The sequence below is a fragment of the Nelusetta ayraudi genome, unplaced genomic scaffold (genome assembly GCF_046127955.1).
Source record: "Nelusetta ayraudi isolate G7.1 ecotype Tasmania unplaced genomic scaffold, CSIRO-AGI_Nayr_v1 ptg000017l, whole genome shotgun sequence".
Taxonomy (NCBI): domain Eukaryota; kingdom Metazoa; phylum Chordata; class Actinopteri; order Tetraodontiformes; family Monacanthidae; genus Nelusetta; species Nelusetta ayraudi.
The window spans coordinates 7,798,775-7,819,834 of NW_027466067.1; the positions used below are offsets into that span (position 1 = coordinate 7,798,775).

At 42.8% G+C, this 21,060-nt stretch overlaps 3 protein-coding genes across 9 annotated transcripts; 2 read left to right on the forward strand and 1 right to left on the reverse strand.

Annotated features, from left to right (window-relative positions):
* Positions 1 to 251: 251 nt before the first annotated feature.
* On the reverse strand, positions 252 to 6,765 carry rbbp5 (retinoblastoma binding protein 5). Of its 3 annotated transcripts, none has more exons than XM_076025151.1 (14): positions 6,616 to 6,764; positions 5,880 to 5,905; positions 5,557 to 5,729; positions 5,189 to 5,329; positions 4,862 to 5,024; positions 4,391 to 4,500; positions 4,124 to 4,243; positions 3,613 to 3,766; positions 3,412 to 3,483; positions 3,144 to 3,261; positions 2,784 to 2,853; positions 2,425 to 2,660; positions 2,006 to 2,083; positions 252 to 653 (listed from the first exon to the last, which is right to left on the reverse strand). In XM_076025151.1, exons 1-14 carry the CDS (start codon positions 6,632 to 6,634, stop codon positions 601 to 603), a joined length of 1,533 nt encoding a protein of 510 aa, XP_075881266.1. In that variant the 5' UTR covers positions 6,635 to 6,764; the 3' UTR covers positions 252 to 600. The 3 variants fall into 3 exon arrangements, with proteins under 3 accessions (XP_075881266.1, XP_075881264.1, XP_075881263.1); XM_076025149.1 differs by having other exon boundaries at positions 1,856 to 2,083; XM_076025148.1 differs by having other exon boundaries at positions 252 to 2,083; positions 6,616 to 6,765.
* Positions 6,766 to 8,656: 1,891 nt separating this feature from the next.
* LOC142887476 (transmembrane protein 263) lies at positions 8,657 to 14,001 on the forward strand. Its single transcript, XM_076025152.1, has 3 exons — positions 8,657 to 8,984; positions 11,609 to 11,696; positions 12,637 to 14,001. Exons 1-3 carry the CDS (start codon positions 8,976 to 8,978, stop codon positions 12,921 to 12,923), a joined length of 384 nt encoding a protein of 127 aa, XP_075881267.1. The 5' UTR covers positions 8,657 to 8,975; the 3' UTR covers positions 12,924 to 14,001.
* Positions 14,002 to 14,662: 661 nt separating this feature from the next.
* Positions 14,663 to 20,009, forward strand: hgh1 (HGH1 cochaperone). 5 transcript variants are annotated; one of them, XM_076025155.1, is made up of 11 exons: positions 14,663 to 14,799; positions 15,879 to 16,004; positions 16,403 to 16,541; positions 16,633 to 16,770; positions 16,869 to 17,020; positions 17,196 to 17,296; positions 17,482 to 17,580; positions 17,807 to 17,898; positions 17,985 to 18,107; positions 18,795 to 19,099; positions 19,210 to 20,009. In XM_076025155.1, the coding sequence occupies exons 2-10, from the start codon at positions 15,895 to 15,897 to the stop codon at positions 19,035 to 19,037; spliced, it is 1,197 nt and encodes a 398-aa protein (XP_075881270.1). In that variant the 5' UTR covers positions 14,663 to 14,799; positions 15,879 to 15,894; the 3' UTR covers positions 19,038 to 19,099; positions 19,210 to 20,009. The 5 variants fall into 5 exon arrangements, with proteins under 5 accessions (XP_075881270.1, XP_075881271.1, XP_075881269.1 ...); XM_076025156.1 differs by having other exon boundaries at positions 14,678 to 14,799; positions 15,882 to 16,004; XM_076025154.1 differs by having other exon boundaries at positions 14,691 to 14,799; positions 15,847 to 16,004.
* Positions 20,010 to 21,060: the final 1,051 nt, after the last annotated feature.

Sequence of the window (21,060 nt, forward strand, 5' to 3'; positions counted from 1 at the left end):
TGCAGGCAAACTTGATGTAAAACTACATCAAAAGCAGAGGGGAAGCAAATGGAAAACTTTTTGAGAGGCCAATTAAAAATAGATTTCATTGTATTTATGGATGAATTACATCCCTTTATCTGAATTTGTTTATCTAGGTCTTTGTTACTCTACTTTTTTATTTTGTCATTGTCAGTGTAGCAGAGATTATGATACAGGTTCATTCATAAATTCACCACCTATTCATTACACAGAGAACCACACAGCTGCTAGTTATTTATAAACCTTTTTTTTTTTATTGTGTATAAAAACTACAAGAAAGACGACGCACCCACACACCCACTCACTCACACACACACAGTATCACAACAGGCATAAATGCGAGGACTCGTGATCACTACGGGGTAAACTGTGCTGCTTTGCATTGTCTCGGCTGGCTTCGGGCAGTCGTCCGGACTGAAGAGTTTTTCCTGTGAGGCTGAGCTCCGGCAGCAACAGGAAACGGTCCCACACACATCGAACAGGCCGTTCATTCACACAGTTCTGTACAACGCGTCAGCCTCTGCGTCCCTTCGTTCCAAGGCTGCTCGGCGATTCTTCGCGGCTGCGCGCCCACCGCCGTCAGTCCATCCCGCCGATGTCGTGTTGCTTGTACGACTGAGAGACCAGAGACCCTGATGGGAAGCACAGGTGGAGTCAGACAAACAAATGGGACCGGAAGACAATGTGTTAAAAATAAAAGCCAAACAAAAACCTGCACATCAATATTGTATTTACATTTTCACTCCTTCAAACTCTTAAGCACAAAGTGCAGAAAAGGCTCATGGAGCACTGTCAGGTTTTTTTTTGTCATTAAGAATAAAAAACAAAACCACTGGAAAAAAAACTGGAAGAGATTATTCCAATAATGAAACAAAAAAAAGAGAAACTTTAACGTGAAATTTTCAGCCATTGTGTGATTATACAAATGATTAATCATCTTTTAGGCATGAGAAAAGTCATGGTTTGTTGCAGGTTGGAGGAGTTCCGACATTTACACCATCTAGACAAACACACAATGTCAACAAAAACGCCTCGCACACAAAACACAGCAGACAGGACCTGAGCAGCACTGCCACACTTTCAAAGTCAGTCACATGGCAAGCCCGAGGAGTGAGGCAGGGAAGTGGGAGCAGGAGGGTCAGAGGCCAAGCAGGAAGTAGACGCAGACTAGCCAGCGAGCTGGCAGGGCGACAACGAGCTGCACCAAAAGCCCACTGGTAGCCACATCAACACCCGTCTGCCAACTACAGTCCGACTCCGGCAGAAATCCAATGACGATGAGTCCAGAGTCAGAGTGAGGCTGAGGTTAGCAGAGGTCATGACATCATAAAGCCACAGTCTGGGATGGCAGGGGGAGATTGGAATGAGTGGGTAAAATACGCTACAAATCGAAATAGATAGATAGATAGATGTACTTTATTGATCCCAAATTGGGAAACTACGCTAATATTATATTACACCAATGTCAATAGTCATGAGAATGAAAGAAAAACATTAAATTAATAGGGTGCGTCCAAACTTTTGACTGGCAGTGTCAGGAGGGGTTGATTTTGTCTTTCCCTGCTTGGAAGTGAGAGAAATCAGTCACAAGTTGGTTCTCTCTCACAATTGACCTGCGTGGCGACAGCCAGACTGTGGCCTTATGACGGATGGGTGTATGTCGGTGAGCTGGGGGGGGGCGGGTGTTGGAGTGGTGGGAGTGGGGAGTTCACGTGAGGGTGGAAGCATTACATAAAGGGAGGGGTTTGGGGTGGGAGGTCTTGGAGACAGGCGGTGTGAGCAGAGCCCCCAGACTCAGCAGCGGCAGCAGCAGCGGGGCGGTGGGCATGCTTACCTGTGGCCAGGCCACCCTCTGCTCTGCCCTTCATCCCTCCTCCTCCTCCTCCTCCTCCTACTGAGCCAGAGCTGCCCAGGGTGTCCAAAGGGAAGGAGGGCCGTTCACCCCTGTAGGGCTTGGGCCTGAAGGGGAAGTCTTTGTCTTTACCTTTGGAGCCTTTCGGCCGGCCGGCGGTCTTCTTCTTGGACTTGCCATCCCCCTTCACGCCCAGCAGGGGGTGTACCTCTGAAGGAAAAAGAAAAAAAAAACAGAGGAAGAGCAGGTCAGGCTAGTTTTCAAGTGTTTTTTCAGTGTGTCTCATTGCTAATGCCCATCACTGGGAACCCCACTGCTCAGCATTGAGCAATGGGTGTAGTTCAGGGCTGGGCAAACATTTTGACTGGTGGGCCACAATGGGTTCTAAAATGAGACAGAGGGGCCGGAGCAGCAGTAGATGGAGTGTTTTGGTGACCCACCTCATAGGAGGAAACATATATCATGGGATATGTATCACACAGAACCACAACAGTTGGAAATAGCCTCACAGTGGCCTCACATATACACGACATGACAGGATGTTTGCTCACCGTCACTCGGCACCCCCTGCAGTTCGATGGTGGTGGTGCGGGCCTTCTTCTTGGCAGGGCCTCCGTCAGATGAAGGCTGCCTCTGTTTCTTGTCGCCACCGGCCAGCGCCTCGTCTGTGTTGGCAGCCTGGCCCGAGGCGTCCGGCGGGGGCCCGAAGGGGTTCTCCTCAGGATCCTCCACCTCAGGGGCGATGGGGAGGTAGAGCAGCGCCCTGTTGTCCTCCAGCTCCTCGTCGCTGCAGGAGATTAACAGGGACGGAGGAGGTGTCAGCAGATGGCTCTAAGTCGGCCTTTGTGCAGTGAATCAAAATGACTGTATTGTGATATTTTATGGTTCTGGTTTTGTTTTTCGTCCTCACCTGCTGCAAAAAGCAACAATGGGATCAACTGAAGTGACATCCACCTCTTCATCCTCAGCAGCGTCGGCACCTGCAACCACAACATGACGTTATTGCCTGAGGCGTTCCGAGAGATGCGAGACCAGAGGCGGTGATGGCGGTGGATTAGTGAGTGTGTGTGACACTGCAAGTTGTGTTTTTAGTTGTTTTTTTTATTTATGCCACATATCCGGCACACTAAGTGATTATCAGACGAGCTAATTTAGTTTTACTAATGTAGTATTATTTTGTATTTTGAATGTCTTTTCCTTGTGTCGACTGGACATGAAATCACAGCACCAACTGTTTTTGCACTTTCTAAACAGGTGTGTTTTTATCTACCAGTCTGCTCCGGTTCACTCTTGTCCTCATCCTCAATGTCGAATTCCGACTCTCTCTCCTCGTACTCCACGTTCTCATCCAGCTCTTTGAAGTCGGGAGCGAAAGCACTCCAGTTTTCCTGCAGAAACAGTCAAGTATTCGTGTCATGCAGCTGGGCTTCATTAAGGACCGTTAAACAGGGACCCAAATCTCTACATGGCATCAGTATATTCCATGAGTTTATATTGTCCATCTGTGTACAGTGATGCTCTAGTCTATCGTCACTCACCACTTGGTTCTGAGCCCAAATGGACACAACACCGCTGGAGATGGAGGCAATGATTGGACGCACAGGATGCCACTGACGGAGGCCAAAGACAAAGCAAAATAGAAATACATCCAATTAGACACAGCCAACTCCTTGAATGATTATCCTGTATTTTTGTGTAAACAGAATGACAATTTCAGAGCAAAATGACAAATCTCGTACAGCAACATCCAGCAGAAGTTCTCCCCGAGTTCCATGAAGGATCTTCACCAGGTTCCCGATGCTCTTTTCCCAGATGTAGAGGGCGTGTTGCCGGGCTGAACCGGCCACAATGTATTCACCGTCGCCAGAGAAACAGCAGCGCTTCCAGGGAGTCCTGAAGGTTGCGCGAGCAGACGATATGAACACAAAATGCACCGCCAACCAAAACTCTGGGTCACTTTAGTATCCGTGAAAGCCAATGACATGGCGGGGGGGAAGCAACAGTAGTTTGATAATGTTTCAATGGCCTATTATACTCAGTTATCATTTCTTCATTTTGTCACAAGCTTAAAAATTACAGTTTTAGATATCAACCATTCATGATGTCACAAAAGGGAAAATATCGCTCCCAAATGACTGACTTTGTGTGCTTTTGCTTTTGCAATGGGCTTATAAACAGAATGTGGCTATAATATGGGACCTTTAAAATTCAGACATAAATTGTTGTGTATTCATTTCTTGTCTGCAGTACCTGTTGACCAAGTCCTGCAGCTTCTGCATGGGTTCTGGTTCGCCGTCTCGGCCACAGGTCAGTATCTCCCTGCCATCATATACCCTGATGATACGGTCCGCCGTGTTTATGAGGAAACAACTGTGCACAAAGGAGGGCATAGAAGCAAAAGCAGAACACAATTAAGAGACAATGGAGAGAACAAACATTAGACATGAATCCAACCAGAATAGACTGAAGCCACACATCCATGTTGGGTGCACAAATGTACCACCTGCTGGTTCTCACCTGCCTTTGCGTGCAAATTCAATTGATTTGATGGCAGTGGTGTTGCTCGTGCCGGTTGTGACTCTGAACGAAGCCACGAGCTCCTGGGTGTCTGTGTTTAACACCAAGATCTGCAACAACAAACAGAACATGACTGAGTCATCTGTATTAATATTAAATATAAAAATAAATCAGCATGGATGATATTAACAATTAACAGTGTGAAAGCTATATGAAAACTGTTAAATAACTTTTTCAAAGAAAACTTTAAAAAAAATATTTTCTTTGTTTAAAACAAGGTGAAACTTAATAAAAGCTACATAAAAGCTGCAAAGAGGCTTAAAATCCAGATTTTTACTCAAGAAAATAAAAAAAACAAAAAAAACAGAGCAGCTGGAAAGACCTGCTGACCTTTGAATGAATGAAATATCTACCATGGAAATCAAGCTGAAGAGGCCTCAGATGGAGTAACAGGACACAGAGTGGACTAACCTTTCCTTTGGCGTTGCCAGTGTAGATGTACTCCCCCCGTCTGTCAAAAGCTGCAACCACATTTAGGTCTGAATCGTCATCCACAGGCAGGACGACATGTTTGGAGTCAGACAGAGTCAGCAGGACCGGGGCTGATTTCATGGGACACACCAACACCTTGTCCCTAAAACACAAACAAAATGCCTTTAGACTCAAAACAACAACAACAAAAAAAACATAACAATTGTTTGGTGGTGGAGACAAATTTGATAAACGGAGCCAAAGCTTCTGGTGTCGGGTGTATTTAACAGACTAGAGAGCTCAGCCAGATGCTGGCGTATCACTCACATGTCCCTGGGGTGGCATTGCAGTTTGAGGATGGGCGAGGGGAAGCGGAACCTCTGGTCGCAGTCCCCAGTCAGGACGTCCCACTGCGAAACAATGTTGTCCGTGGAGGCACTTACCAGCTTGTGGCCGTCTCGACTCCAACTGCACACACACACACAAACAAATGTTTAATTTTTCACTTAACAAAAGAAAGCTTAACTTTCAAATTTTGACTGCAAAGCTTTGTAAAAAAAAAAAAAAAAAAAAAGGGACACAGGTTTATATAAGTTTATATAAGGTTAAAAAAAAATCTTTTGGACAGGGGGTGTCTGAAAACAGCCCTGAACGTTGACAATTTATCAAAAGTTTTACAGCACAAAGCATCTCACCACAGAGAACACACTGGGTGGATGTGCGCGCTGATGATTTTTGCAATGCCCCGCGTGAGGAAGTCCCAGATGACGATGCGGCCATCGTTGCAGCCCACGGCCAGCAGGGTCCCCCAGCGGTTGAATGTGCAGGTGAGGGCCATGCTGATACAGTCCAGAGTGCCATCTGCCTCCTGACAACACAAATTAGGCAGACACAATCAAAGACAGCCGTACAACCAGCATCATCACTCCAGCTTTCCAGAAAGAGCACAATTATGTGACGAACATTTTGGACTTGACTAATCACTAAAGAAACAAACAAGAAAACGTTGACAGCTTACCTCGGGATAGTTCTGCCCGAATGACTCTGGAAGACAAATAAACAAGAGGGATGAAAACCAACAACAACAACAAGCCGACACGGTGAGAGGTTTAAACACGAGCTACAGCTGGTCTCAGGGAACACATGCACACATTACAGAGATGGTGAGCAGTAGCTCTGACTGGTTTTAAATTGCTTTTAAAACCTTTTAGAACGTTTGCTTTAAATCGATGTTTAGATATCAAAATAAAGATAGCGTCTACATGTGTTAGTAAATTGCAACACACATTTCGGTCCAAGCGTGACATGCGATGATGCCAAAAGTATACTATTCGGAAAATTACGCAGAACTTTGGCCAAGTTAGCTAAAAGTCAACTGGATATAAGCTGGAGGGGGCAGTTATTTATCGAGGGAAGCGAAACAACCGTCTTTATGGTAGGCGCAACATTGAGACAAAAAGAGCATCAGAGGAGCTAACAGCCGCTGCCTTCGCGTTCGCATGTTTAGAATCAAAATTCCCGATTTAAGATGCGTGATATTTTTAGATGCAATCTGCAGTGTATTTTATCGCAGACTACAGCAATGAAACTTGATTTGTTTACTTTGTGGGAAATATATTAACAGACTCTAACGGTTATTGCTAGCATAAAATGCTAATACACAATGCTAACCACAACAAGTCAAAGACATTGATGTTAGCGATGTACAAAAAGTTACATTTATTTCAAAAGAATATATGTGTTTAGAAAATTACCGAGCAATTCGAGATTCATGGCTATGTAATCGACGATCCAAACTGCCTCAGTATTAGGTTTTTTTCAATGAAATACACCACCAAACTTCACTCGTATTTGATTCCTGGAGCTATTCTACTCCCTGACAGGCGGGCGCCGAGCTCTAAGTTAGGACCCCAAACAATGTGCCGAAGAATATGCCTGAATGAAATGAAGACAGATGGACAGAAATTGATTTGCCCGTTACATATAATAATAATAATAATAATAATAATAATAATAATAATAATAATAATAATAATAATAATAATAATAATAATAATCTTTTCTTCATATACATTTTTATCCACTGGATATTATCCTTATTAAAACCAAATATTTTCTACTTCAAAAAAGTCATCCATTGGTCTATTGTATATTTATCTACACATATATAAAATTATGCAACTCGTGTCTGTTCTAGTTCTCAAGGGCCAGTCAAACATCTTATCTCATGGAATTTTTCTATCACCACTTCTCCAGCAGTCAGGGTCGCCGTGTGTGCAATCACACCTAAGTTCCTAATTCACCTCATGTGCCTGTCTTTGAACTGTGGAGGGAAACTGCAGAACCCGGGGAGAACCCATGCAGACTCGGGGATGTGAAGTCAAACCCCAACTTCCAGACAACAAGCTGTGTCAAATGGACGGGTGTCATTGTCCCTGTTCCAAGCCTGTGGATTGGGGTGGGGATCGGGGGGACTATGAAACCTGTAATTTTAAGGTACAAAAATTCCAAAGTGTTGGTTGAACTAAATTATGAGATTCTACTTTTAGAATATTTATATCTATCCACTGAAATACTGAAACGGCAGCTACACATCATGAAGGTTTTTTTTTTTCTTCCTGTCCACGTGAGTGTGCACAGAACTCCAGTAATACTTGTAGTAAGGAGCACAACTTTTTGTAGCCTTCATCAGGGTCAGGACTAATTTTGACTCTACTTCTAGAACCTATAACTACGACTCACGGAGCCTTTTTTTTTATTTGAAAATATCATATATGCTTCTCCGCCTAAACCATTCTTTAGGTAGCAGATTATACGTGGCTAATCTTTTCTATATGCTTCTGTGACTTATCGTTACTGCCAAAGTCAACATGCAGAACATGACCCTTGACTTATGCAGTGTCTTCAGTTTTATGGCTTTCACGTACATTCATGGCATCAATTTTTACAAGCCTGCGTGAACACCTGGATGTGCAGAACATATCCACCCCAACTCCAAACTTCAGAGATACTGACTGTCACGTCACACAGAGTTTACACACCATATGTAACTGAACACCCACTGTAGGTTCCGGAGCTGGATCCGGTCACAAGCTATTTCCTTTTGTCACAATAAAAGCCCCAACTAGACAAACAGGATAGAGACAGTGTGCAGTGGGTTTTAACCTACTCTGGCTTTGATAGTGTTGTAGTCAAGACTGGACCAACTGAGACTAAGACATTATCAAGACTAGAGAGTACAGAGATTGAGACAAGATTAAGACATGTGGGGTCCGAGACAAAGACACGGCAGAACAAATGACCAGTGTCTTATTTTTTTTCTTTCTTTTTTTAAATTCAAGTTTGCTTCTATACATTAATGGAAAAGCAACATTTCTTTGCAGCAAAGTATCAATTGAAGTATCAATTCACCTAACTTGCATGTTTTTGGACTGTGGGAGGCAGACCGAGAACCCGGAGAGAACCCACACAGACACAGGGAGAACATGCAAACTCCAGACAGAAAGGTCCCAGGCCCAGAATTCGAACCCTCTGTCTTCTTGCTGTGAATGTCCCACTAATTGTCACAGAGCTACATAAAGTAAGCATGTGATATCCCAATGTTCTCTGCATCGGACCCAGGTCAAAAATGAAAGCATTGAACAAATAAATAACAATAAATAACAATCGTACGCGCGACACTTTTTGCTTGCATGCTCCTTTTATTTTGACGGTCCTGAACGGAAGTCTGAGTTGTGTGTGCGTGGTGCGCGCGCGTGCGCGTGAGTGCGCAGGCGCGTGCGCGTGAGTGCGCCACGTCGGCAGAAGCAGCGGGGAGAAAAAGCGAGCAACAGCACCAGCAGCAGCGCCGCTCTGCCTGCTGTGAACGGAGCGCCCGGAGCTGCGAGAGGAGGAGGACAAGTTGCAAAAACGCCGCATTTTCCAAAGAAGAAAAACGAGCGCAAGGCAGCAGCAGCAGCAGCAGCAGCTCCGAGGCACGATCACGCACGCACGAAACTCCAGAAACGTGCAACAGAGTTCGGTTCGTGCGCCCGAGCGGACGTTTTGAGCTAAGTTTTTTTCCTCCACTGCCAGGCCAGGTGCGTGTTTGCGGGAGAAGAAGAAGCGCAGAACAATGGTGAAGGTAAGCCAGGAGCGCAGCCCTGACATCTGTCAGCAGAATGGCACAGTAGCGTCGCGCTCGTCGTGTTTTCTGACCACTTGAAGTTGTCTTGGTGTCGCCAGTGAAGTGATGATGTGGAGTTTGTGAGCGGGCAGTTTGCGTCACAGCTTCCTGCCAACTTGGAACAAAATGCCACCTTATTGCGAGGACAAGCTCCCTAATATGCTGTTTTATATATAAGAGTTTGAGGTTTGTTTGTTTGTTTTTGTTTTTTTGATTGATTTTGTTATTTGTTTTATCATTATGATTCCTGCAGCACTTAAACGATCTGGGCCCTTTTCCCCCAGTGGATCACGTTGTAAAAAACATATGGGGTTGACTTATTTTTATGCAAGTTTTCCCACCCTTTTTCTTTCTTTCTTGTTTTGCCAATCCCAGAATTTAGGCTTTGCTATAAGTAGCCATTATAGTACGATTCAACATCTCATCCAAAAATCAAAGGACAGACTTGATCTGGTTCTCAAAACAACAGAAAAAAGGGGGGATGTGCTTTAAGTGAACGAGAACCTGCAACAACTTTGATGACTGTCCTAGTGTATTAAACGTGGACAAGCCCAAGGTTTGCGTGTGGGAGAGGGCACCCGTTGACCCTTCTTTACACATGAAATAATTGTGTTTTTATAAATTAGTGGTTCAACTTCCATATGTTCTCAGAATAGGAGTGAAAATCTTTGTCAAGCTGTACAGCTTCCCCTCCCCTTCCTACAAGCGGTTGGAAGGGCAAAAGTTCTGTGGGAGCCTCGAGGGGCCCAGCGAGACCAATGATCATGTTCATCATTGCAAGCAGTATTTATCAAATTGTTAGAATTATAGGAAAGATAATGGAAATGTAAGTTTCCTGTCAATTCTTGTATTCATTTGTAAAGCAAATATTTAAAAAAAAAAAAAAAAAGCTCAATACCAAATCAATAGCTAAAATGTAGCAATGTAAATGAACTCTGAGGTAATATTTGTCTAGGTATCTTCACTGTTCCAGAACAATTGACCTGTAAAAATTGAGAGAACTGAAAAGACAGAAGAACTATAGATGGAGCTGGCCGGACTAGTTCACTAGACTCTCAAACTGTGATGGGCAAATATTTTCAGTGAGCTTAGAAAGCTGCCCGCAGCACCATGAGGAGAATCAGAGCTAAACTGCTACCTACCCACCCAGTGGCTAAAAGGTAGCTTGTTTATTTAAGCCAAGGAGCTAAAGCTGCTTCTGAACAACGGGGTTGTTGACAGTGAGAGAGACATTTTGCACATTCTCGAGAACTTTTGGGGCTTCTGGGGTCAAATTTGTCGAATGGGATTTACTGCTGTGTTTGTGTGACTGTTGCAAAGTTCTTGAAAGGGTTAAGAAGCTTCCCAGATGCACAAAATACTTCATTTTACTGCATCATATTGTTCAAGGTTGTAGGTGAATTTTCACAAGAATTGTTGTAGATACTGCACAAAACCAAGGGGAACATTATAAGAAACTTAAATATTTTTATTTTCTTTACTGTATTGAAGAAATCTCAATACAATCTCCTTTTTATTTGGCGTTTCTGAAATATGCCTTTATCAATTATGAAGACTTTATTCCAGTATACATGTTTTGTATTCTAGTATATTTAACAGCAGGGTCTCCACTTTGACTCAGGTAATTGACCTACATACTTTGAGGCCACAGGATTTCTCCAGGCCACAAATTTCAGAATGTGTGTCACTTTTTGCTGTGTGATAAGTGCAGGTTGTTGAGGATAATTATATATCTGCATGTTTACAGAGCTTTAGGGCTGAGTGATTCATGTGTTAAATTCAAATACATATACATTAAATTTTCTCATATGTCGACTGCTGAATGGCGAGTCGTTCATCGTGAAATCAAAGACTGACATATTTAAGACTGAAACAATTTAAACATTGTCAAGAAACTTCTGTGACATGATGCAAAACCCAGAGTCACCAGTCAGGATTTTCACGTGTAGGATTAAATAAAAGGAACGTGCTATCAGTATGTGTTAAAGTATTCCAACTCAACGTCATGTAAATGAAGCCCATACACCCTTTTGCATAATATTTGTATTGCATTTGAGTCAACACGATCCCATTTTGGATTCTTTCCATGTTCCCCTCTTCTCTTGGTTGTCAGTGGACACTCCAGTCTTTCACACCTGAAAATTTGAGAAAAATGTTTTTAGTACTCAAAATGGTTCTTTGATTTTATTCCAAATTCCCGTTAACCACAATGTAACAGGATTTTCGAAAGACCCTTTAATTCTGACAAGTTGTACTACCCACTACATGTCCCCTCTTTTGTCATCTTTTTTTCAAGCTAAAGCTTTTGCGAGCGAGTTTGACCACTTTACTGATGTGTCAAATTAGCCGTGTCTCCCTTTGCAATCTGGTCTAAAGTTGTGTCATCCTGTCTTGTGGCCACAACATTGAGATTAAAATCAGCAACTAATCATCTAATGTAACATTTTCAGCACTGAATTATGGCCATGTGTGTTTTTACAGGTTACTCAACATGTTGCCACAGTGAAGGTTGAGGCTTTGAGGACATTTCATGAAGGTTCGAAGTAAATGCAGTCGGCGGGGTGTTTTTCTGTGTGTTTCAGAATGTGAACAACGTTAACGTGGAGCCCCAGCCTGGGACCAGCGTGGCCTTAGACGACACAGAGTTCACCAACAGCCCGTCCACGCCGGGTGAGTCGGCCTGTTTCTAAATGCTAGAATACCAGCGGGGGAATATGGCGCAATCTGTTCTCGCATGTTGCCTGTTGCTATTTGTGTATGTGTATGTGTGTGTGTGTGTGTGTGTGAATCTGTCTTCGCCCGTCTAGTCCCCTGCCGCAGCACCCAGTACACAACACTTGTCTCGGTAGAGCAAGTGACAGCCCTCATTAAAGGTGTTTCACCAGGTGACTCATCAGAATCCGTCAGACGGTTGTGGAACAATATCCAGATTTTAAAGATGCGCTCATGCCGCCAAAGCTTGTCATCTCAAATTCACCCCAATCACCAATTTGCTTTTGCATGGCCCAATTTAACATCTTTCAGTGGTTGAAATGCTCAATTATTTCATCCAACCAAAAGCACCAAATCCCTAAACTTCACTTGGAGAGAGAGAGAGAGAGAGAGAGAGAGAGAGAGAGAGAGAGAGAGAGAGAGAGAGAGAGAGAGAGAGAGAGAGAGAGAGAGAGAGAGAGAGAGAGAGAGAGAGAGAGAGAGAGAGAGAGAGAGAGAGGAGAGAGAGAGAGAGAGAGAGAGAGAGAGAGAGAGAGAGAGAGAGAGAGACGTTTTACAGTGACTTAAAACTAATTAATTGGATAATATTGGATTATTTCATTAGAATTTAAGAATTTAAATTAAATGTATTGTTTTACTGTACATTTGTTTTGTATGTAGTTGTTTAAAATGTTTCTTGGCTATTATGGCTTACAGAGCAGCTATTAGCCCAGTTTATTCAATACTACTAATGTAGGGAAGCACATCTACACATACACACTGTAACAATGTCTCTGCTACATCTGTTGGTTGCTCTCTTAAATGAACAATGCAACACTTAAAACGTATCTCTAACCGTTCCAGCCTAAATGGGTGGAGTTTTCATTTTCACCTTTTCCATTTCCTTCCATGTTCTCAGACTCCGGCAAGGACAAAGAGGCACCGCCACCCGGGATGGTGTGGCGGGTCACCGGGGGCCTCTTCAACGTCACCAAGGGAGTGGTCGGGGCCGCGGTGGGCGGAGTCGCCTGGGTAGGCGGCAAGAGCCTGGAGATCACCAAGTCGGCCGTGACCACGGTGCCCTCCATGGGGGTTGGGCTAGTGAAGAGCGGCGCCTCCGCCGTGGCCGGGGGCGTGTCCACGGTGGGCTCGACGGTAGCCAACAGGGTCCCGTTCACGAAAAAAAGCAAAGACAAGGCAGAGTGAAGACGAGGAGGAGGGAGGAGAAGAAGAAGAAGATGTTGAAGGTTGACCATGGTGATATTCACGGACCAGCCCCGCCCTGAGCCAACGGAGAAAGCCGACCTCTGTCTGAAAATCCAACCCCCAAAGCGCCCTCTGTTGCCTTTCCTCTGCGCTGATCGTTGACTTTGACACGCAAAATCCAACAATACAGCACCGAAGAATTCCGCAGCGCTATGTTACAAACGACGTCTAGCTATTAGAGCGTAATACAAGTCACTGACGAGCTCCGTACAAAGTTCCTCGCCAGGCTTGGAGTGGTTTTTGTGTGTCTGAAAGTGGTTATGTGCCTCTGGGCAGATTATACACGGACTGGGATCCATTTCAGCACAGGGTGGACTTCCCAATTTTTTTTTCTTTTTCTTTTTTTTTGTCTGTTTACAATCCTGACCAATGCTGTAGCAGTACTCCCCCTTCCCTTTGGTCATTCAAAAGTAACATATTTAGTAAAAAATGTTATTGGATTCACATGCTGATGTTTTAGTCTTTGTGCAGGTATTGAAATATGTTGTAATTCTGTGTGAGAAGAACCATGTGCGTTAAACTAAAAGAAAAAATCCACCATGGCAAACATTAAGTTTATAATCTCTATCAGGTCAGACTGAGGTTATTATGGATCCACAGTGCTCCTCTGTCAACACTAGGTGCTGGCCTTTTCCAGAGCTTTATTGTTGATGAAAAAGTTTTCAGCGTGTTTATTATTAAAATGTTGCTTTGGATCTCAATGAGCTAATATTTTTCTAGATATGATTTAAAAAAAAACAACAACATGCAGATGTGTTTGCTGTTTGTAAGAAGAAAAGTGCCCGTTGTTGCAGCTGTATGAACCAGTTGAACTGTTCCTTCTAAGGGGAAACGAATACTAACAAGAGCTGTGCAGGCAACAATTGTGACTGTATGCAATATGAACTTTTCAATGCAACATTATGAGTGAGTGAGACCTGTTGCTGATGGGACCTTATTGTTTAATTGTATTGTATTTGTATTTTGGATTTCTCAATAAAGTAGTTTGAAAGATTAATAAATAAGTTTTCTTCAAAAAGTTGTGTTGCCTCTTTCTTATAACCCCCCACCTTCCACACTTTTTTTTTAATCCTTTCATAGGTTAATGTGTGGATTTTCTGCTTCCTTCATCTTTCCATCATTCAGACAAGGAGTGTTTTTCTTCACCTGCAGGAAAGGATTCTTAAAATGCAGACTTTTCAAGAGAAGGTACAGCAGGAGCTTAAAGGTCTTGCTGTTATGAAATGTTATCACCATCTAATGAGCCATACATTGAAGAAATCCGTTTTCGCAAGTGAAGCGAATGTAACACTCAAAATGTACGCCAAAGAAAAATTTAAAACTCATAAAAGTTAAGTAATTTCAAATGATGATCTGTGGTTGTGTCAGAGCTGTGGCAACCAGAACAACATAGTGAGGACAAGGTGAGGGCGACAGCTACTGGCCAGTAGTTGGAAATATCCACATTCCCTTCAAATTGGACTATGGTATAATTGTTTTGCAGATAAGTTCAGATAGCAGTGGTTGCCATATTGTTTATGTCTCAAAGATATAAATTCTATATTCGTATTGATCATATTTTAATTATTACTTCTTCTTTTTCTTCTTACTTTTTGGATTCGGTTTAATTTTCACATTTTGTTGTTCCTGGCACAGACTCCGCACCAGATGAGGGCAGTAGTTCTCAGAAATAGGAAACCTAACAACTGACATGAATACGAAGAGGAAGAAATGTCGCGAGCCGTAACCACATGCGCATTTCCCTAGAATGTCGAAAGGCGAGTAACGACAACGGACGGAGGAATTTTGTTAGTCCTGCTGTTACCTAAAGATAAAGGTAAGGCGTTTCCAAACCGGGTGGCAGTTCTTTATAAACGCGACTGTCGAGTTGAAGAGCTAATGAGCTAACAGCGGCTACAGTGACAGAAGTTTCCCCCAACAACAGCCCCCGTGTAATGCGTCTGCCGAAACCTCGTGTTTGGTAAGAAGTCAAAACTAATGTTAATCGGCTGTTGTTTGTGGTGTCATATTGTCATTTGAATTGAAGGCTCCAACCTTTACCTTTCCTTCAGTTTTACTGTCAAGTCTCCTATTGATATAGCATGAAGTGAATAGTGGGACAACATTCAGCCAGCCGCACAGTATTTCTTTTGAAGTAAACGTGAGACCAAACGCAAATACTCATGTGTTTTCCTACATTGATTTTGCACCAACAATTGCTATTGAACTAATACACTTTGACATCCCCCACTTTTATACTCTTGTAAATAGTTTCCACATCTGTAAGGAAAATGCAGGTGTGGGATGAGCAGCAGAGACCAGTGTGTGGTTAGATTCTGCAACTAGTGTCAGTCTCCAAGATGACGATGCTCATCCTCACAGGGCCAGATTTTTTTTTTTTTTTAATGGAGAGGGTGAAATAGTGTGGTTCATCCACACACCGCAGGTACTCCTGTTTGTGAAATGACTCACCACCAAGCAAGAAGTCAGTGACAGAAGAGCCTGTTTGGCACTGGCTGAGAAAGTCTGTCACTGGTGCAGTGCACACATTCAGCTCTGCTGCTCGTTCTGCAAATGGCATTTTCACAACAAAGAAATAATACAAATTTCCCTTACCTTTTGCATTGGGTTTAGGTGGCACAAAAGTTGGCCTGTACATTAGATTTGCCACATTGAAGTTCATTTATCACTTGCTATAACTTGACAAAAATGGATTAGCTTGTACATCCCAAGTGTGCGTGTCTTGTGTTGTGTGTTCTTAAAAAGAAATCCTTTCCATTTTCAACATTTATGTTTTGTTGTGTATCCTAATAACCATAAACACATTTGAGATTTAACATAATTTTGTAGCTTGACAATCCAACGTCTGGTTTCATTTATGCAGTTATACAAGCTGATGGTTTTGCCCATGTTCAGCAGACACAGGTTGAAGATGCTGAATGATTCGAAGATCACAGAGCTGCTCTCATTTCTAACCATTGGGACGCGTGCCGATGTTAAAGATGAGGCAACTGGCTACCTCTTGGGACTGTCGGGCAACAGGTGAGGATGGTGATGATGGTAAAGAAGGGGTTATAACATTATTAGTAACAATATGGTTTTTGAGTTTATCATGATAAAGTTAAAACAAACAAACAAACAAAAAAACCTTCCATAATCACTTTGCAGCCAAAAAGTTCCCCAATCTATGATATATGAACATTTATTGTTTTTATTCAATTTTCTCTGATAATGAGCTAAAGTTTTAAAGTTGTAAAATGTGAGATTTCACATGTAGAACAACGTATATTTTGAAACAAAGCATATTTAATGATGTATGTAATGTATCAGAGGAAATGTGAACAATACAAATAAAGCTTGCTAAATGGTTTATTTCAAGACATTTCCATACTGAGGTTTTTTTCTTTTGAAATTTTGTTATCTTTTTTGTCTGTTTTTAGTGATGGCTGCAGCTTCCTCTGCTCCAAGCCCGACCTACTCACTGCCCTGTTTGCTCTGACCCATGACCCATCTACAGCCGTGGTGAAACAGTGTTACTTCATCTTTGTCAACCTGTCTGCCGTCGAGGCCTCGCACCAGGTGATTGCTCTGCGGATCACCTCAATGATCCAATGTGATAGGTGTTTGAAACGGGCATTAACAGATATTGGTTCTTCACTTTATGACCCAGGTGTTGGTTGAGGATCTCAAGGTTTTGCCGGAGCTGTATAAAAACCTCATGGATCCAGATTATTTGTTCTCTGATCAGATCTGCTCCATCTTCTCCAACCTGAGCCGCAACGAGGATACCTGCAAGACGGTTTTCAAGGTGCCTATTGCACACATTTAAACCAAGGGCAGTGGCATTTCTTCCACGTATTTGGGAGCTGCGATCTTGACAGATTGTCTGATTTTTGTCTTTTCCAGGTTCTTCAGGAGGAGGTTGGTCTGCCTAAGCTGGTGGACATATTCTGTACAGAAGGTTTCAACAAGCATGCAAAGCTCAATTATATGGCAACCCTGCTGTCCAACTTGACGCAGCTTCCTGAGGCCAGGAACCTCATGTTGGACAAGGACAGGTGTGTGCGCACAGCATGTAGAAGGGCAAAACATTTTATTATCGTTATTATTTTAATTTTTTGTGGTTGTTCGTATGATTTAAAAGATACATTGTTGGATACATTATTCTAGCCATCTATTGAATCTATCAATGATCAGTCTATTTTACCTGACATTCCCCTCCATGTGTTGCAGGTGTGTCATCCAGAGGTTGTTGCCCTTTACTCAATACCAAGCATCAGTTGTAAGGAGGGGTGGAGTCATAGGCACCTTGCGGAACTGTTGTTTTGACCACAGTGAGATTTTTTTATTTCTTTACATACTTTTTTTACTTCCTTACTTACACATGTAGTAAACTAAATGCAATTGGCTGGATTGAATGAAGTTCTAAAAAAACTGACCTTGGTCCAAGTTGCCAATGGTTAACGTGTCACTTCGGATGTAGTGTAATTGTGATGAAATCTCTCTAAACCTTGGACAGTGCACCATACCTGGTTGTTAAGTGATGATGTGGACATCCTGCCCTTCCTGCTGCTTCCGCTGGCTGGACCGGAGGAGCTGTCAGAGGAAGAGAATAATGGTGAGAGTGTTTGTTTCTTAGTTAGGGAGACACTTACCTTTCTGGGAATGTTACGCTGTTCTTGGTTTAAATTAAAATGGTATTGACTCTGTTTATGACCTCAGTTTTTTCCTTTCTAAGAGTGTATTTTGACCTTCTGTCATGTCAACGATCTATTAGCTCCATCTATTAGTTCAGTCATGTGCCCTTTTTTGCCGTTGACACTAAATGTTGGTGTGATGACCAGGTCTCCCTGTGGACCTACAGTATCTCCCAGATGACAAGGAGAGGGAAGAAGACCCTGACATCAGGAAGATGCTGCTGGAATCGCTGTTTCTGGTACCGCAAGCACATACAAGTACACAACAAACAGTGATGACTCCTTTTTTTCCCGCGGAGGTCTTCATTGTGTGTTTCTGGTGCAGCTGACGGCTACCGTGTCTGGACGACAGATGTTGAAGGAAAAGAATGTCTATCCAATCATGAGAGAGTTCCACCAATGGGAGAAAGACGTGCATGTCGGAGCATCCTGCGAGAAGCTAATCCAGGTAGCACGCAAATTAAAGCGAATTTAAGTGTTACGGCCTCGTGCAAGTTTCATTTTTTACATTGTATGTTTTATCGGCTATACGTTTTTTGTGAGCTCTGTTCATCTATCTTTTTAGTCTTTTATCTTTTGTTTGATGTTTTTTTTTTTTTGACTAAAGAAAAATACTTGGATCTGTTTAGTTACCATCAAAATTTGACTGGTGGTTTTCCAACCTCGTTACTGTCTGAAAACAGTTTCAGCTGCAACAATGACCCCGGGTTTCCACTGAAAGCTGCTTTTAAGAAAGAAACAAACAACATATATTTCATAGTATAATATTAAATAGAAAATTGACTGAATCCACTGTACTTTCCAATGATTGACTTCCAGCTGATCGATTCAATCTGCTAAAAGTGACGTGATTTCCAAGTGTCGAGCGGGAAAAATAGTATAATAGTAGAATATATTTAGCAGTGCGGCACCTCGCTTTTGAAACACACTGCGGTGCCTGTTGTGACTTGAATTGCTGCGATCTGCTGCGATCTGCTGCGTAGCTGCGGCTGCGGCAGACGCTTTCAGTGGAAACCCGACCTAAGATCCTTTTACATGGGGCAGTAGTACATTCCAGAGCAGTAGAAGGAGAGGTGAAAGTACCAGCGGACTACTTAAAAAAAAATAAAATAAAAAAAAACATCTTCATGTCCAGGTGCTGATTGGAGACGAGCCGGAGCGGGGAATGGAGAACTTGATGGAGGTGGCAATACCTGAGAATGTGGAGGAGAAACTGGTACGAGCCAGTATTCAAGAACAAGAGGAACTGGAGAAAGAGGCGAGAGAGCAGGAGCAGCAGGAGGAGAAGAAGGAGGGGGAGGAGGAGGAGGAGGAGGAGACGAAGAAAAGTGAAACGGATGTAAAAGAAAGGAAGCTGAACTCATGCCATAAATCCTGAATGGCAACCCAACTTCAGACAAACTCAGCAGCAAGGCATCACAACACTTGACCGAGTGAGCTGTCAGTCAACGCTAAGTTGGGATGTAAATGTTCCGCCTGTTAATGCAGTTACATTTATGGTATAATACAAAAAAATACTCCAAATGGAAATGTGTCAGTTGAGGGGAAAGAGGGAAAAGGTTTTTACTCTGGCATTAAGACCTATTTCAGCACATATTTTTGCAGAACTGCAGTGAAAACACCCATCCTCGCTTAAGGGTCACATGACGGTCTGCACAAAGTCGCATGATAATGCACGGTGTATGTGAGTCGAGGAGGAGACTTGTTTTAAGTTATACGAGAAATTTAAAAAAAGATTCCATGAGACAGGGAGCGGCATCAAGTGCAGCTGTAACATCATTGAGAAGCCGTTGTTCAACCGTCGAAAATCAAGGAAAGAAACAGACGGTGACGGTTTGAATGCAGCGAGTGAAGTGGTGGCAGTTGCCATAAACATGGCATGCGGAAAGACCATCCACCGCTGAGACTCTTTGAATGACTTCACGTGAGAGGAGGAAACATGTCACATATCAGCCCTCCATTAAAACACAGTCTATTTGCCACTGTCAATACAAAGTTTTGTGCAAACTTATATGGGAGACTGTGACTGTTTCGCCTTCTTGTGACACCTCACTCCTTCTTAAAGTGTACAAACGTGTTTTTCACTAACATTTCCAATATTTCCACAATGCTATTGGACAAAATAATTGTTTCACGGATATGGTAAAATCAAGGGAATGGGGCGCTAAAAATAGCCTCAGTTAGACAACCGGTCCATGCAGCTAATGCTGTGAAGAAGTCATGTGGCTCTATCTCAGTGCAACGACAATAGGCCTGAATATTGTTTTGTACATACTGTCAGTGTGGTTATTACATTCCCGTGTGGGAAATGTGTCAAGAGTTCTGTCAATAAACAGCTGTACAAAATTTACTTGAAACTAAAATAGTGTGTTTTTGAACTAAAATTGACTCAAAGTCAGCACTGTGATAGCATTGTTGCCTGTGCTAGACAGTTAAAGATGAACAGGAGTTGGAGTAGTAAAAATGAAATCTGAGACTCATGAGATCACTGCAGACCGTTAAGGACGGAGGTTTGTGCGACAGACTCACTGTGTAGCGTTGCTGCAAATATTATTACACTTTAGTCTTGTCACTGTTTCATGACAAAGAGCAGTTGGACGTCCAGTCCTTGATACTTGGTTGGTCAAGGTTTATCCTGTATATTGAGTTGGTGACCCACTTTTTGTTCAATCAGTGTAATACCTGCAAATACAATAATAATTGTAGTAATGGGGGGGGGGGGACATAGCTTTTCAGCCTCACCCGCGTTTCTTTCAAATGAATTTGCATTTTAATTTCGTTATTGCAACGTTCATATCCTCCCTAGAGCCTTTTCAAGTTCACATGAAATAATCTTGCCCGCATCAAAAGGCTCCTTGATAAATATCAGCAAACGGTCACAAGGGGGCGTCAGGGCTTCGACCGGCTCAGATTTTTCTCAAGGCAGAAAACTCGTCACCAACTGCAACTGCTGCTGTTCCTTATTCCCTCCTCCGTCCAAACAGATACTTTAGTGTGTCACAGTCTGACTGGTAAGTAAAAATTAGTGTGACAGTGTAAACAGTGTGGACAAATAATCCGATTGTTACACGTTGGCCATGTGATTCAAATTGCACATCACTGTGAACTCGAAAACTTTCTTTTAACTTCTCTCTCTCTCTCTCTCTCTCTCTCTCTCTCTCTCTCTCTCTGGGTCTGTAACAGTGACAATTTGTTTTGTTGAGTATTGAAATTGAAGACGGGTTGACAGAGGATTCAGAAGTGGTTTTAGGCTTGACTTAAAGGGTTAAGTGCTCCTGAGGAGCTTACTAACTTACTTACTGTATGTACAGCATTAAGAGGCTTTTCTTTTCTTTTTTATATATATAACTGCCAGCAAATTACCCTTGAGATGTTTGCAAACAATCCTGGTTTTGTCGTGT